Source organism: Mercenaria mercenaria, chromosome 1 (assembly GCF_021730395.1).
Source record: "Mercenaria mercenaria strain notata chromosome 1, MADL_Memer_1, whole genome shotgun sequence".
Classification (NCBI taxonomy): Eukaryota; Metazoa; Mollusca; class Bivalvia; order Venerida; family Veneridae; genus Mercenaria; species Mercenaria mercenaria.
This window is the reverse complement of record NC_069361.1, coordinates 81,341,764-81,360,511: the sequence shown is the minus strand read 5'-3', so window position 1 is coordinate 81,360,511 and position 18,748 is coordinate 81,341,764. Positions and strand designations below refer to the sequence as shown.

The window sequence follows — 18,748 nt, the reverse complement described above, 5'->3', positions numbered from 1 at the left end:
TTCCCAAAAAAAATTCAAGTAGTTTTCAAGGAGTTTTCAAGTAGTTTTCCTCCATTTTCAAGGACTAAAATGGGCGCAATGTCACTGTTGCTGAGACATGAAATAACCAATTTAAATCCAATTTAGGACAAAATTAAACGATTTTGGCACAGTTTTCACAGTAGGTGGTGGCGGGGCGGTATTGTCAAGTCGTTATTATTTATATCCTGTGTTGACTCTCTTACATGCTTAGGAGCGAAAAAGCATCAATTGTTTCAGTCAACTTCTCATGGCACAGCTATTTTTATGTTTTTCGCTTCTGGAATGTGATTTTAATGCACTTTCTCATGTTGATTATCTTGTCACAAAAAACACAAAGGCATTTTCGTTTTTCGCCTTTGAATTCCCGTAGCCAATGTTTATAATTGTCATCAGTAAGCCACTTTTGCGAAAAGACACAATTGTACTTTTTAGAATTCATGTTTTTCTTCCTGGAAAAATGACCATCAACACATCGCGGATAAATTACAGTGTGACAATTACTTAAAAGAGCATAAAACCCGTAAAGTACAGTACCGTACCGTACTATCGCCAACTCTGTGGCAGGCCCTAATGGCGGTAACGGTTGTTTTTTTTTTTGTCGTTTTTTAGTTTATTTTGGTCCGTTTATAATGTTTGTCCGTTTTCACTTCGCACCCGACGAATTTAAGGACTATTTGCCATCTTTTGTACGTTTTTTCCTAAATTCAAGTAGTTTTCAAGTAGTTTCTCACTGTTACCAAATTCAAATAGTTTTCAAGGAGTAGGCATCAAATTCAAGAACTTTTCATGGCCTGTGCGAACCATGTAATAAGTAAACATACAGAAGATAAAATAAAAATGAAATAAATTATACTAAACTGTAACTGGAAAGAAGTGTCAACAATTTCAGCAATTATTTCTAGGTATGAATCAAATTCTGAATGCAAACTTTTCGAACAATGTTGAAAGATAAAGCTAGGATACCTTAGTCATCAACTATGCAAATTAAGTAAATAATGTTCATTTCATACAATTTGTAAAAAAAACAACCCCAAACCTTAAATATTATACTATAATTTATTTACTTTTTCTCATTAATCATACTAAAAAGAATTATCTGATCAGGTAAAAATCGAATCCTTTCAGAATTTTCTAGAAACCAATTACCTGGTTGCCATTGGCTAATTAAAGTCACATGACATACGGAAACAGATGTTGTTTTTCCAGAAATTAAAGTTCCGTTAAAATGACACTTCATGAAAGCATAGTCAATAATTCACAACCATTGTTTTGTTAATTTGAACCAGTGCAAATGATTAGATTAATAAACTTTGCAAGAATATTGATTTTGCAAGAAAGGTCGTCTAGTGAAATACAGGTGAACTCCTCTCAACAAACATTTAGTTGCTATGGTGATACATGAAAGAGAAACAGTATTGATTATGTAACATGTGTCACATTTATAAACTACTGATTTTTCTTTGTTTTCCTTTTAATTAGAACCACTATTAATCATCCATCTAATGCAGTGTTGCATGAATATCAAATATTCAAGGTTGTTTTTTGTTCAGTTCAATGAGGAAGTTGTGTCACTCTGTTGTTGTTGTTATACTTGGAAGCTATTCAAGGATTTTTAATATTATGTAAATAATTAAAAATGCAAGAATCTGTTCTATCTCATTAAATGTCTTTAAATATTTGTACCCTTTACTAAGTTTCACTATAGCATGAGGGTCTCTTAATTAATTTAAAGGTTCACATTAAAAATGGTAACGACAACCACTTATCTCTTAAGGCACAAAACCAGTCTTGGACTATGGCTGCAATAACATATAAATAAAATATTAAGAACATTCAAGCCCTGTATACAGTTAAAAAACATGTCTACAACTAAAGGGAGATAAATAAGGTGAGACCTAGCAGTAAATGCATCCATGATTTGAAGAAATTCAGAACATACGGTCTCTCTATTTTAGAGAATTGGCAAGGCAAAAAGAATAGGAATTGGAACTGTTACAATAACTTTTCACTCTCAGAATTTTTCTTTTACCTTATATTTGCATTTGTGCAATTTGAAAACAAAACAAATCTGAGTATTTATTTTGCAGGTTATTTCTTCGGAAAATTATGTTCCTGGTTAATTAGCCAGAGTCTTCATGCATTCCATTTGACCACTAGCCCTCACCCTCTGACTTTTTTTAGCTTTCTGCAGTACATATTTTGTAGATAAATCTTTAATGTGGTTAAAATAAGTATATAATACTGGTCTATGCATATATAATACAAAGAAAAAACTTTAATAATCTCAAGGTGGAACTCTATTGCAAAAACAACAACATTGCCTTCTATAAAATTACTTTAGAAACATTGTCTATTTACAAGAGAACATATGTATAGGTCTTCTGGTTCAGTATAATGGGCAAACATCTTTCCATTCGCAAGTCTTAAAATTTTCACTTATCTATAACCTGAGGTAAAAATTTGTTTTTGACTGTACCCTTGGAGAGTAAAGAAGACAGATCATGTGTAATACTAATTAGTTCTGTTATACTGATTCATAATGTTGTTGCCTAGGGTAATAAGTAATGATACTTCATCATGGTTCTTTTTTTCTATAATTTTCTAATTAAGGAATAGAAATGTTCACACTGAGAGTTGTGATTCCATACTGGATATTTCACTGAGATACACAGTACAAGAAACATGCTTAAAACTATTTCTGGTGTTTTTTGTTGTTGTTACTAATGTACTGGCCATTCAAAATGAGATTCTTTCACCATTTTTTTTTTCCCTTTCTAGAGACACATTTTTTTTTTATATGGGAGAAAACTCCTTTACAAAGTACCATCTGATGATAACATATTTCTCTCCCCTGTTAAACAAAGCTAGGTTACTCTGCTAAGAAAATTATATAAAATTTTATGGATTAGCTCCCTTGTTACCAAAAACTATCCTCTTCAGAAAATTGACTGATTTGTCAGCAACTTTATTTTTTCATGGTTACATAGTTTTCAATAAACACTAATATAAATGTATTCATAAATATGGATTTCACAGATGATGATTTTGGTTCAATTTTATTGAATGCTGCACCCAAAATTCTCCAGTCAAGCAGAAGGATTTGGCGGGCTTTAATTGTTTGGGCTGCCTGGGTAGAGCAATCTGACATTATAAATTCATGAAAATGATAAAATGTGCTATATGATCTGTTTAACACCTGCAATAAATTACATACATGTACAATGATGACATATCATGTATCTGCAAACCCGAGATAAATTTCATAACACTGTGTAAGCAGTGATGTCATTAAATGAGGCGTGACTGCTAAAACTTGTGGTCATCAGTTGAAATTTTACTGCTGTTCCAGTCATTACATCACTAAGTAATTTAGATATGCAAATATTTAATGAGAACACACATCATAGTTAAAAGATCCAGAAGATTGGACCAAAGTTTACAAAGTTAAAGTTACGAAGTACCAGGAGGTACATGTATGAAGTAAACTATAGATTAGTTTTGAACCAAATCCTGGTAGCTTGGTAATCATATCAATAAACAGCTTATTTTGACTATAACTGGCACATTCACTCAATCTGGATATAAGAACCAGCCTACAAGTAAGCCAGGGGTCATCATGTTATACAAACTGTACAGACTTCTGTCTAACCTTCTGCAATTAACCATGATTAAAATATGTTTTTTTAAGCATTAACAAGACCTCCCTGAAACAGCATTGTAATGTTTTTGCTCTATAAGAGGTTTATGTTTTTTTGTTGCTTTTTTGGAGAAAGGAGTGAAATTTGATGTATCAGATACATAGCCTGCTAGACTCCGTCGTTTATATGACTGAAAAATTGTTGAAAAAGACGTTAAAACCCGAACACACACACACACACATAGCTTTAACAGTTCTGTGTTATTGATTCAGGTTTGATTTTTTGCTCCCATTGAGTATATTGATTGAAGTAATGGTTTCAAAATGAAAAGGGAAAACTTCCATTCACTCGCTGATTCTGAAACAAATTTGAGCCGCACCATGAGAAAACCAACATAGTCCATTTGCGACCAGCATGGATCCAGACCAGCCTGCGCATCCGTGCAGTCTGGTCAGGATCCTTGCTGTTCGCTGTCAAAGCCTATTGCAATTAGAGAAACCGTTAGCGAACATCATGGATCCTGACTGGATCCATGCTGGTCGCAAATGCACTATGTTGGTTTTCTCATGGTGCGGCTCATAATTCTATGTCTGGTGTCATTTAAACCTTACTTCTTATGAACCTATTCTCAAACATCAAAAGGTTTAGTTCAGTTTGCTGAACCACAATGACTTCAAAGATAAATGAACATGTTTCTCAAAGTTGAGGAAACTGACTTATTAAATTACCTAGATTTTTGTCTAAGCCATTTTCTTGTCAATATTCTTATCCAAATAGCCGCCAGCAAGTGGTAATTGGTATGTAAACTATGTACAAAGAACATACCTTGTGTTCATTAAGCACCCCTTCCAGCTCCTCATATTGCCAGGAACTTGTCATCTGGGACCTCAGATGGTCCTCAATTCCATCCAACCATTTCTTCAGGCACTCCAAATCAGCCTCCAGATCTACGAATAAATAATAAAGGAATAGAAATTCAATCAAGATTTCCTTGAAATCAGCTCAAATTTTAATGTCTCTACTTTTACAAGTTAAGTAACTGTTACCCAAAGGAAGTCACTGTTTTTATATTTGGTGTAGTCACTTTTTCGTACAAAAACTTGACAGGTGTCTGGAGACATTGTTGAAGTATTGCTTAACTCTTAGCCTGCTGGTGGCAATTGATTCTGCCTTTGCGACCAGTGCAGACCAAGATCAGCCTGCACATCCGTGCAGTCTGATCATGGTCTGCACTGTTCGCTATTCAGTCAGTAAATTTGCAGCAAACACCCCTTCAAATAATAAATGGTATTGCCCAAATTGAATGATGGACCAATCCATTTTAGAAATTTAGCAGGGTAAGGGTTAAAGGCCAATCAGATTTATCACAGAATGTGAAAGTGCATGGTTTCAGGCATACTGTAGAAGTCACACAGACAATATAACAACCTACAAAGGGATCAAACTCCCAAACCAAAGACTAGTAAACCAAAACTCTTCCTACTGGGCCAGTTGGACCAGTTGGACCAACAGACTTTTCTCTTTTCCATGCACAATATCAGATTATCAAACAAAGTCGAAATACACTTGTACCTTTAATCATTTCATTTTTTAATACAATATTTGTTAACAACATAATAATATTTATATTGCCATGACAATACAACTATATTAAATCAAGGCATTTGATCATTTATGCAATGAAAGTCAAATAGTATACTGAGGATACTTCATCTAAAATATCGGACATCAAATATCTCTTTTGTCTTTGCTCTATTTTTATAATGAAATGTTTTGCTAAACAGGCTTGGAGTTACAACTGATACCTTAATATAGTAAAGCTGGGTGTGCTTGAGCAATTCATGTGGTTTTGTTTGTTTTTCTCATATTTTCCATGTTTTGATCGCTGTAAACTTTGGACAACTTAAGGATTTTACTAACCCCCTTGCAACCTTGAGTGACTGCTGTTTCATTGAACCTGTATATATATATATATATATATATATATATATATATATATATATATATATAGAAATGAACCACCTTGATCAATATAAAAACGTATCATTCCGCAATGAATGAATGAGATGTTTTCTGTATATATAGATATATTTGTTCCTGGAATCTTTCCAATCTTGTTACTCCATTTAATGCAACAGTAAAATCAATGGTGGGATAATTTACAACTTCCTTACACAGGGTATATAAAATGTATAGATGAAGTCAAACAAGTACTTGGCAGTAATTGAGGAAGCTTCAAAGATTGCACACCTTGATTTTATCATCCCAGTTTCTGTCGTATTTCAGCCGAGACAGTCACGCAATAATACCATTTGTGTAACAGATATGCCAACCTTTTTTCTATTTTTAATACGCTATAAAGTGTCTTACGTTAAAAGCAACATGATGGGTAATGGATTCCATTTTAACACACTTTAAAATGGTCAATTATCACTTTTCATGTGCAGTTTTAACAAGAGCATAATTAAGAAAAGATGTAGGTACTAGCGTTTTTCACTGAACTAATAGACTGAATTTATATTGAATTTAAATTGTTGCTTTGCTTTTATCTCCAGTTTGTTTTCATTAATGAAATTTTATTTCACTGAAATAACTTTGCTCCTGAAAATCTTTGAAACTGAACAAGTGAGAAAGGATATCTATTCAGAGGTATATTAGGCGGGAGGTATATAAAGGTGGTCATACTGTACAAGTTTTGCATTGTGCATACATCAATACCAACAGATCTGTTCATCTTTTAGATTTCTTAAATGAATATTTTGAAAAAAATAAAAATTGAGAACTACTACCTTTATGTAAACAAGGATATCCTTAAACTCCATGAATAGCAAGGTAATGTATCAAACAAGGACAAATTTAGATCTTCCTTATCACATCTACTTAATTATCTCAACTTTTTACATTAGTCCACTTTTTGTGACAGATTATTATCTAGGAAAGATCCAAGTTAAACATTCAGTCTTTGAAAATAATACTTATAACGTCAGGTTAAAAATGGCTTGAAACCAACAAAATGAGCAATTTTTTAAATTCAGTTCCTGAACAATTTCTTGCAAACTTTTACATTTAAGAGACTGACTGACATTACAGGTATTTTGGGTCAACATTTTAAAGAAGCAGAAGTCCTCTGCAAGGACCCGGAGTTGACCACATAATCACACCTAGGTCAAAGGCTACAAAGTCCATGACCATTGATGACCCTGACCTACCTTTGATCACAGACTGTGGGTCCTGGTTCAGGTTGGTGGGGGTCACAACCTTCAGTATGGTCTCCCATTGGGTGTTGACCTCTTTAAGAAACACATCTACTTCTTCAGTAAGGACAGGTTGACACTGTTTTAGCTGTCTACCATAGTCGTTACACAGCTGAAGTTTGGGGGAGCGCTGCATCTCCTCATAGTAACTCTGAAATGAATATAGACGTTAAAAACTCTCTTTCAAGAGTTTGAGAAGAACTTATTAATTTTTTTTATATTGCTTAATTTGATATCTGATATTTCTGACAGCAGCACTTAGCTTTGAAGGGGTTTATACACACATACTGTAGGGTTCTGACCAGAACATAAAATTATGCTTTTGTAGCTGACTGGAGCCCACAAAAAAAGGTAACTTTTGAAAATACCAAAACTTGCATCCCTAATCAGGCTTTTTTTGTCAAAAAAATAAAATATAAGTGATTCAAACATGATGAATATGTGATTTATATTGGTTATTTCTGAATGGTCCCAGTTATAATTAGTCTTGACTATAAAAATAATGTCCTGCCTTTGATCAATATAAATGTCATAAATTGATGGACTGTTTTTCTACAAAAGCCAATTCATTCATTAAGAAATGTTAAATATTAGCAAAAACACATTGATATAAAACACTGCAGAACTATGTTTTTCTATTCAGAGATCAGGAAATTGTGTCAGTTTCATTTGCCACAGGGGAAATCAGCAACTTCAATTAATCTATAATCCTTTTTTTAGTTTCAGGTAAATGGCCAGATGCAATGTTTTTATATTGATTAGATCTCACTATTACCTTCTATTACACCAGGAAGCTAAACAAATTAATCAAAGGACAAAAGCAAAGGTAGACTATACCTTATACGGAATCCTGTTTGGGCCACAGGTATATGGTATGTTTCCTTTTTTGGAAAATGGCAAGTTTAGGTTAATGGTTCAATATCATGACAATAGAACATGACATCAGGGTTATATGACATAACAATACCTTACAAGATCATGAAAAGAATGAAACAGCAGATTAGAGGTTTACTTTCCAGTATGAAATACTGTGGAATCATTTTGTGCCACGAAATTTCGTGATTAGGTAAAAAAACAAGAGGACCATGATGGTCCTGAATTGCTCACCTGTCCCAACATGACCCAGTTTTGAACTGAGTATGACGTCCCTTTTTTTCTATTATTTGACATAGTGACCTAGTTTTTGAGCTCATGTGACCCAGTTTTGAACCTGACCTAGATATCATAAAGATGAACATTCAGACCAACCTTCATACAGATCCCATGAAAAATATGGCCTCAAGAGAGGCCACAAGGTTTTTTCATTATTTGACCTACTGACCTAGTTATTGATGGCACGTGACCCAGTTTCAAATTTGACCTAGATATCATCAAGGTGAACATTCTGACCAATTTTCATGAACATCCATACAAAAGTATGGCCTCTAGACAGGTCACAAGGTTTTTCTATTTTTAGACCTAATGACCTAGTTTTTGACCGCAGCTGACCCAGTTTCAAACTTGACCTAGATATCATCAAGATGAACATTCAGACCAATTTTCATACAGATCCCATGAAAAATATGGCCTCTAGAGAGGTCACAAGGTTTTTCTATTATTTGACCTACTGACCTAGTTTTTGAAGGCACATGACCCAGTTTCGAACTTGACCTAGATATCATCAAGGTGAACATTCAGACCAATTTTCATGAAGATCTTGTGAAAAATATGGCCTCTAGAGAGGTCACAAGGTTTTTCTATTTTTAGACCTACTGACCTAGTTTTTAACCACAGTTGACCCAGTTTCGAACTTTGCCTAGATATCATCAAGATGAACATTCAAACCAACCTTCATACAGATCCCATAAAAAATATGGCCTCTAGAGAGGTCACAAGGTTTTTTTATTATTTGACCTACTGACCTAGTTTTTGATGGCACGTGACCCAGTTTCGAACTTGACCTAGATATCATCAAGGTGAACATTCTGACCAATTTTCATGAAGATCCATTCAAAAGTATGACCTCTAGAGAGGTCACAAGGTTTTTCTATTTTTAGACCTAATGACCTAGTTTTTGACCGCAGCTGACCCAGTTTCGAACTTGACCTAGGTATCATCAAGATGAACATTCAGACCAACCTTCATACAGATCCCATGAAAAATATGGCCTCTAGAGAGGTCACAAGGTTTTTCTATTATTTGACCTACTGACCTAGTTTTTAATGGCACGTGACCCAGTTTCGAACTTGACCTAGATATCATCAAGGTAAACATTCTGACCAATTTTCATGAAGATCTTGTGAAAAATATGGCCCCTAGAGAGGTCACAAGGTTTTTCTATTTTTAGACCTAATGACCTAGTTTTTGACCGCACATGACCCAGTTACGAACTTGACCTAGATATCATCAAGATGAACATTCTGACCAACTTTCATAAAGATCCCATGAAAAATGTGACCTCTAGAGAGGTCACAAGCAAAAGTTTACGCACGGACGACGGACGCTGCGCGATCACAAAAGCTCACACTGTCACTTTGTGACATGTGAGCTAAAAAAACCACAGCTATTTTGTGGGAAAATGACTTTGTGGATTTCTCCTTTGAAAAGAAACTTTTACTTGTTTGTTGGTATTTGATTTCATAAATTGACTGAACCACGAAATCTATGAAAAGTAGTCCCCAACTTCTCACAGCTTCATGCACACAAGGCAAAATACTGGGAGATTTATGAACTCAACCAGTCGTCTGGAGCTTTCCCAACACCCAACCAACTTTTCCATAGCACTCATACTAATTGCTGCATGACCTACCTATCAAAATGACCTACAGAGGGAAATAACACACCAACACAAGACTGAAGCCAAACAATAGTATAAAACATCTGGCTCATGTGTACAACATGCATCCATTAGTTTGATAGGAATGCAGTATACTAATGTTTACAAATATTGATACTGACAGAGCTATTTCCAACACCAGATGGGAAAATGCTGATATAAATAGTGGAATGTATTCATGAATATGTTTTATCTATGATACAATCAGGTAACATGAGTCAATCTATCATGAGTACAACACAATATGAAATGTATGCTTCATGAATAAATTGATAGTACCTGGGGGGGAAATCAAGATAGATATCTTTTATGCGAATAAAGTGTATTGATTCATATTTAAAAGTGAAATTCGAATGTGGAGTTTGTTGTATTTCCAGCTTTCCTTATAATAAAAGATGCCTTTATTGACTTGAAATATAATTCAGAAGTATCATATATCCTTGGGTTTCAAGACATGACTTATGCTTCAGACATTTAAGACTATAATGATATTAATATAGCAGGGAATAATTCATCTCCTGTGACTGTTGTCTAGGTAACATTATATTGTTAACTTCGAATGTCTGACATGTGTATGATAATAAATTTAATGATTCAAACATATTCTCAAATTTTGCAGGAACTGAAAACACACTTACTTAATATTCATGGAATGTTGTTATTTCATTATTTTGATGGTCATAACATTTTAATGCTTCCTAAAATCTACTTATTACATTTGGCGAAATTCAAATCATTTTGCCCTTGAAAACTAAAATATTTTTAGGTTTGAATGTGAGGTTTTCCCATTATTTTTATTTCACCTACACTACAGGTATCCGTGAAGCTGCCAGAAGTGTTATGATCTCTACATGATATGTTTATATCTATCCTGCTAATCGATTCCATCTCTGAGAATATTGCTACTGAGGTCAAACATTTAAATAGAACATATCCTCTGTAACAGCTAACAACAGGTTTCATTAAATACTGAAGTAAAAGGTGAAAGTAGAAAAATATCCGGGGGTAGGAGGCTGCAGGAAGGGGGGAGATGGGGTCTGGCGGTCCTCCCATTTAGAACTTTGTTTGCTATAAGGAAAGCAGTCAGAGCTTCAGACCAATACAGCACAATTATAGCATGGGGAATTCTCCCTCCCCTAACCTCAGCGCTTAATAAAACCAAAGATAGCTGGAGCTGGAAGAATGTTTTTATCAGGTTTTTTTTCTGTTTCGTGTTTGTTTTGCTTTGAACTTTTATGAACATGGAAAACAATTTGTTGCTAAAATATCTTTTTTTTGCAACAGAATAAAAGCTAAGTTTTGTCAAGTCAAATAAGTAAATTACAAAATCTCTAAAAGAATCATGAATAGAGGACAATTACCTTGAGATGCATTGAAATTAGTCATATTTTGACAGAATTTATTCCCATAAACAATGGGATAAATTTGCTACTTCCTAACACATACTCAAAATATAGATATCCCTCATGAGACTGTGAACAGTGACTTATGCATTTGTAAGTAACACAAAAACTGGTCAAAAATCTTGAAGGACAATTTTAACAGGATACCACTGTATATGTATATGGTCATGATTTAAAAGATATCAATAAGGAAACTAAACTAATTGCAAAATTAGATAAGACATGAAATTTAAATACATGTATGATGGCATTAGTTCATAGCAAAAAAAAAAACCTAATGAGAAAAGTTTCATCAGGAATTTATCAATAATGCTGGGCTCCAGATTTATTGTTTTCGAAGTTATACAAAACCATTTGAGCAAACTTGAGGGTGGTCCGAACCATGATTTACAGAACAAGTTTGGTGAAGTTCTATCAAGCAGTTCATGTCAAGTCGTTCAAAAGTTTTTTGTTTTTGTTTTTAACTCTGGTTCCATCTAAACATGATACAAGGTTATTCAAGACCAATACTGGTGAAGATCCACAAAGTGGTTCACAAGAAGTAATTTTTGTTTAAATGTTAATTTTACCTCTTGAAGCCTCTGCAGGGAGTTGAACAAACTTTAGGGAGGGTCAGGCCAGACTGCTACAGACCAAATCTGGTGTAATTTCAATATTTAAATTGTTAATGCATGATAAGGGGTGACAGGCAATGGATGCCATCCACCTATACTCAGAGCTCACACTAAACCATTAAAAACAATGCTCATACAAGTTCTTTTCATTGTGCATGAAAACATAACAACCCCCCTCAAAAGGTCTTTTGGAATGAAAAAGAATAATATCAGGATATGAAAGTAGTCTCCATAGTTATAAAGTCTGTAGACTAGTCAAAGAACTCAACATTGCCTTTTGCCAGTTTTAATATATCTAGGAATCAACTAATCGAGTTGGGGAGTTTTGAGACTGCACCTACAACCAACCTGAGCTGCAGAACACAACACAAACAGTTCACATATAGCAATTTGGGAAATGGGCAATCTTAACACTTTATATAATTTAATATACCTGGTTGAGATATTTCTCTGAAAGTGCCAGAGTGGATGCCGCCTTCTGTTGTAGAGCGGTCTGGATAGTTTTCAGCCAATCAGAGAGTTCCTTGTACTGCTTAAGGAACTCGCCGAACGAAACAGTTGAGTTGGCTTTGATTTCCTCCACATCACTCTCTGGGGTCTGCAAAAAGTTTAAAAATGGCCTAATGTCTATTCTCTCTGCCAAAGTTGTGCCAACAGATATTCACAGCACAACATTGCAATGGATAAGTTTTAATAGTGCGGCCTTGCATAGCTTAGGCTTGAATCAACTTATTTTCTCTACTTTGGAAAATTTTCTAGTAAGAGAAAATTCAAAATCTAAACTTCAGTTGCAATAAAAACATTTTTTCTTGATAGAAAACAGAGTATAAAAGAAATAAAAACAATTGTATATATTTGTCATAATTTTGCACTAACTAAAAATTTAGACTACCTGGAAAAGGTTGAACATTGCCTTAAATGTTTAACTTACTTGACAAGCTTCAATAATACCCTTGTCCATAAGGTATTTGTAGTTGGTTTCAATGGCTGCCCAAAGCTCGTCTTTTCTGTATTTTCTTCTGAAGTGTTCCTTCAACGTCCCAGACGGGGACGCATTTGGTGTGCTCATGAGACTATCGTCAAGGAACTCAGAGAGCGAGGGAGAGTGCGACCTACTGCTCATCTGACTGCTCACTTGACTGCCCATCGAGCTTGGAGTGTCGTCTGCCATTATTCGTCGCCTTTTTGGCTCTGTCGGCAGATCAATTAAATTATCTTCCAGATTTATGGAGCACTGACTTCCATACTTCTTGTGATCCTCTGTTGATGGAGATCGCTCCAGTTTTGAAAGATGTTGAAGAAGAAGGTTCTCTTTACTAGGTGACCACGTTTTGCGACTCATTTTCCCCCCCGAAATAATTCCACTCACTAAAAAGAACGCACAAATAGTATGGAACACAATTTGCTCTTGAGAACTGATAAAAACTCCCAAATCCCTACAAGCTCCTTATCAAAAACTTGGCAAGGAGCAAGGTGAGAGTTACTTCCCTTGAATATTACATATGCATGGAGAATGAAACTCCAGCATGGAACACTTCTATAGGACCCATAATTTTGGATCCGATTAATTTTCCTTCACTAATTCCTTTTTTGTGAATCTAAATTAACGCAGTCTGTTCTGTTAAATTAGAATATATGTGTGGGTGTTCCCATGATGCACCTCTGTCTCTTGTTCACTGTCGTCAGCTAGACTCTCCTGAAATTGAAGATAAAAAATAATTAAGCAATGCCTGGTCTTTTATGATAAATAACATAATATGGACAACCCTATTTGACAAAAGCTATTCTGTTTGCATAGAAGAACTATCTGCTTTGAAACACAGACTACAAATTTATGAAGTTATATTAATTACTAACAAGACATGAAAAATTGTGCCAAAGCAGAAAGAATTCATTGTCAGACCAAAAATCTATGCCACAGAAAAAACTACTTCTGATCAAAAGATAAAAGAGCAAGATCAATAAAAGTCCGGCTGTCCTTATAATCCATTAATTGTCATACCATATATTCTACGGGGACTCCAACTAGGACAAATAGTAGTGGCTGAGTCTGATAATGGAACAATGCTTAATAGTTTGAGGACCTGTCATACTGACCTATAAAATGTTATTGATCTATCGAGACCTGTCCTAAGCTTATTTCTATTCTTTTTGTATAAAAGTTGTATGTTAATACATTTCCAATAATTTCAATTTTCACACAGCATTCCTCTAGGGAATGTACGATTTTATGTATTTTTTCGGCGAACGCCGTCTAAATTCGTTTTCGTTTCCTATGCCACGTGACTTCAGTTTGCAAATCAAACTACTTGATAACGCATTATAGATAATTTATCAAAATGAAAGATTTATGTAACGCTCTGCCTGATTGGACGAGAGTGTCAATTTCTTTCACTCTGTTGATTGTGCTACGCTGAGTGAAATGTAGACAAAGCGTTTATCCTAAACGACGCTGTTCACAGTTTTCAAGCTAACTTTGGCTCAGTATATTTAGCAAGAATATTGATATATCTCAAAATGATAAGTAAGTTTAATAAATATGATAAAAACCTGTTCAAATACCAACATATGTCAAATTAAAGAAAGAGCTGAATACGGTCTGTGTATCACATGAATAAGGGTGTGATAAGAGTCTTTTATGTAGAGAAGTGCTTTTTAAAAGATTTTCCTTGTTACAATTGTCGTCTGTATATGAAAAGGTTTCTTGCTTTTGTGACTTATTCAGATTGCATATTAAAATGAGTGCTTGTTTGCTTTGATATATTTGTTATAAATTATTTAACTGATTTATTATATATGAATATTTTTCTTTAGTATGGTATGCAAATATTGAACTCAGTTGAAATCTGTTTTATTATATATATGCTATATAACGACTGAATCTCATTACACTAAAATGAAGGTACCTTGCATACAGTTTATCTGTGTGATATGACCACGGTCAAACTTTCCTTATGAAACAAAAATATTGAAATAATTACAATTGTATGTTTTGCTTGACCTTCACTTTTTATAGGTGTGACGTCATTGTCCAAAGATTCGTGAATAGCGAATATGCATTTGTTAAAGCGGGATCAGTTGGCCTATTTTAGAAATAAATAAAAATAATAAATAAAAAAATCCTTTGATTTTTTTCTCATGTATTCTAATCAAACTTGATTTGTAGCCAACTTTGTTCAGCTGGGACATTTGACCCCTTTTAGGGGCTGCTAGAGCTAAAACTAGAAATGCCTTTATATAGCGTCTCATGAACAGCTTGGTGGATCTTTGTCATACTTGGTCTGGAGCATCATTATAAGGTCCTCTTCTAAATTTATTTATATAGGAACTTGGGCCCTATTAGGGACCACTATAGCTAAAAGTAGATATGCCTTTCTTCGCATTAACCACTAAAATGTAATGGATTTTTATCAAACTCGATGTGTAACAATATCGTAAGGTCTCCTGCTATTTTGTTACAAATGGGGATAGGGACCAATTTAGCTAAAAATATAAACACGTTTAATGACCTCGCTTCATGAATCTTCATCAAACTACTGCTGTAATTATTCGTCTAAGGATAAACGAAACAAAATTGCAACCCTACGAAACCTTTGCGAAAAATTAAAATAGAACCATTTAAATTGTTAAAGTGCGGTGTTTAGTTTTGCAATTTGAAAAATGTTAGATGAAAGATGAATGTTACATGAAAAATTCATAAACTTCTTTCCTTATTACAATTCGCCGACCATCATTTTTAAAGATATTTCTTGTTACATTTAAATCAAATTAAAAGATTTGAGTCTGTAGACACTTCTGAAATACTGATTTTTAAATATTCATAGTCTGTCTTAATTTAATCCTTGGCAAAGTAGTTAAAGCCATGAAAAAAATGAATGTGTGCAAGATTGTCATTTTCAATATGACATTAGACTTAGACCCAACAAGAAACCTCGTTTGGCTGCTAGATGAACAAACAAATACAGAGTCCATCTACCAGCTGCACCCGCCTGGTTGGCTACTCAAATCATATCTACAGATTGGAATGGAATGCAACTGTCTGCAGGGAGAAATGGCAGTTTTACAATGGTATAATTGCCAAGAATAAAACCTGCCAACTTCTTGCACAGATAATACATGAAAATACCAATAATCAATTAGTATACATTACTGTCTAATGTACAGTATAATTAACTGATAATTTTTTTATATATAATTCTTTTACATAGACTTCCTATCATTAACACAATATGTCCTTTTTACCTATGTATTTTCAATAATTTTCATTTCAACAATAAATAACTGATAACCATACCAACTCTAGCACTGTAAAAAGTATTCAGAAGAAACTTTTATGTCCATAATCTTACTTTTTCAAAAAGACTTAAGTTTCCATCACGTTTTTTTTTATTCTAAGTCAATTACATCATTAGAAACTGCAACAAAGTTGATATTATCTATGGTTCACAATCATGAACAGTGACTTTTTATTCCAGAATACTTGCTAGTATCACAGTATAACAAGGAAATAAGCTCAAAGTGAAGATTCTCATACAAAATAATGAAAACACCTGAATTAATGTTTTCCTTTGATGTCACAAAAAACAAGTATAAAACTGTTTCCATGGCAGACAGCATGCTGTTTACAACATCAACAAGTACAGCCCTGAAGTCTGGTCAGAATTACATCGTCATGGGAATAGTGCAATTATCAGGTGCATGTTAATTAAAAACTGTTACTGGAAAGTTTTAATTAAAGGTATGATAGTTACCAGCATAAAAAATTAAATACATGCAATGATATGGAATTTTCTAGAAAATATTTCAGAAAGTATGAATTCAGTATCAAACATGCTTTTTTCATAAAAATGAAAAAAAAAACAACAACAAAAAACACCAAGTGACTGAGTATTGCAATGGCAATACAGAAGTGCCCTATGTTAGTGTCCGCCCCTTGTGGTTGTTCACAAATGTTAGGACTAAAAAAACAAGAGCACCGCAATGTGGAGCAATATACGCCCGAAGGTATGACCTTTGACCCCTAAGTGTGACCTTGACCTTGAAGCGAGCCATCCCAAACATGCGCTCTGCATGTCGTCTCTATGTGGTGAACATTTGTGCCAAGTTTCTTTACAATCCTCCAAGCAGTTCAAGAGTTACAGAGCAGACAAGAAACAAAGTCATATGACCTTTGACCCCTAAGTGTGACCTTGACCTTGAAGCCAGCCATCCAAAACATGCGCTATGCATGTCGTCTCGATGTGGTGAACATTTGTGTCAAGATTCTTCGAAATCCTTCAAAGGGTTCAAGAGTTATACAGCGGACACGAAATTGCTAATGGACGGACACCAGCCTCATAACATAATACTTCCCTTCGGGCGTATAACATAATCTATTTTTACCTAAATTTCAATAGTGACCTTGACCTATAAGCCTATATCATGTAGTGACACATTGTCTCATCATGGGGAACATTTGTGTGCAGTACTAAGATAATCCATCAATGCACGTAAGTTATGGAGCGGAGACAATTTTACTTGATTTTCAATAGTGACCTTGACCTTTGATGGACAACCAAGGGTCATGTATGTGACACATAGACCAATCATGTGGAACATTTCTGTGTAGTAATAAAAGATCCTTCAATGACATTGGAAGTTACTGAGCAGAAAGCTTTATACTTGACCTTCAATGGTAACTTTAGACCTCTGATTGATAGGCATGGGTCATGCAAACAACGCAAGCAACATATCATTCTGGTTATGGGGAAGTGTTCATGAGTAAGAAAAATGCTTCAAGGCATTTAGAAGCTAAGAAACAGAAACTAATTTTACTTTAATTTCAATAGTGACCTTGACCTTTGACCACCAAGCATGGATCATGTATGTGACATATTGTCTGGTCATGAGGAACATTTGCTTGTAGTAGTAAGAAAATCCTTCAATGCATATAAAAGTTATGGAGTGGAAACAAATTTTTACTCGACATTAAAACAGTGACCTTGACCTTTAACTGACATGCATAAATCATGTCTTGACACAGAGTACGTTTGTGTGTAGCACTAAGATAATCCATCAATGCATATAAAAGTTACAGAGAGGAAACAATATTACTTGACATTCAATAGTGACCTTGACCTATGACCTACAAGCGTAAGTAATATACGTGCATTATCTACATATAGTATATATATATTTGTATCTGAAGTATCTTCCTTATAAAAGCACTTAACACATCAGATCCTGATAATAATTTTTTAAGTCATTTGTGAATTTAATTAAGTGTTCTTTTCTGCATGTTACAAGTTGTGGGTTGACAGAAATTAACCAATAACTAGGTCAATAACTATCAGGCAAAACCTGAATAAATCAAACCTGTTACATGTGACAGACATTTCCCCACATGTCTACTTATTGCAGATGTTATCATCATCACTTATACAATAATCAATCACAATAAATGAGCATGATCAGACATCTTATCAAGCCCACCCATTGTATTCAACACTACATCATTACAACATGCAACACCCCAGTTCCTATCACTTTTACACCATCTGATCTAGTATCTACAAACATTCCACTGCTATGGACTGACACTTATAGGAAATGCTTCAACAGTTACTATCACTTCTACATTATCTTCCTTAGTATCTACAATAGTTGCCTGCCTGAGTTTTGACCACTTTCCAACAAAAAGCTTCAATGTTATAGGTATAACCAGTTACTATCACTTCTACATTATCTTCTCTGGTATCTGCAACAGTTATCTGCATGTGTTTGACATTGTATTCCTATCAAATACTTCAATGTCATAAGTTACAACAGTTCTTATCACTTCTAGTTTCTTCAAGCATTCTAGCATGCAATTAAAACAATTTCTATCAAATGCTTCTGCAACTAATTTTCATAATGCCAACATCATCTGTATACTTGGTTCCTATCAACTAAACAAAATGTTTAAACATTGTAAGTTATTTTCACAGTCAACTGATATTGTTTACTCTTTCCGCTTTTAACATCA

General features: G+C 34.3%; 1 protein-coding gene across 2 annotated transcripts in view; it reads right to left on the bottom strand.

The window, feature by feature from the left end:
- Nucleotides 1-18,748, bottom strand: part of LOC123564827 (uncharacterized) — a 105,985-nt gene that overhangs the window by 67,758 nt on the left and 19,479 nt on the right. For both annotated transcript variants that reach the window (XM_053552412.1, XM_053552422.1), the window contains exons 2-5: nucleotides 12,677-13,441; nucleotides 12,179-12,343; nucleotides 6,869-7,064; nucleotides 4,485-4,606 (exon numbers count right to left, since the gene is read on the bottom strand). In XM_053552412.1, the coding sequence (XP_053408387.1) occupies nucleotides 4,485-4,606; nucleotides 6,869-7,064; nucleotides 12,179-12,343; nucleotides 12,677-13,087 (894 nt within the window). In that variant the 5' untranslated portion in view covers nucleotides 13,088-13,441. The remainder of the gene's footprint in view (nucleotides 1-4,484; nucleotides 4,607-6,868; nucleotides 7,065-12,178; nucleotides 12,344-12,676; nucleotides 13,442-18,748) is intronic.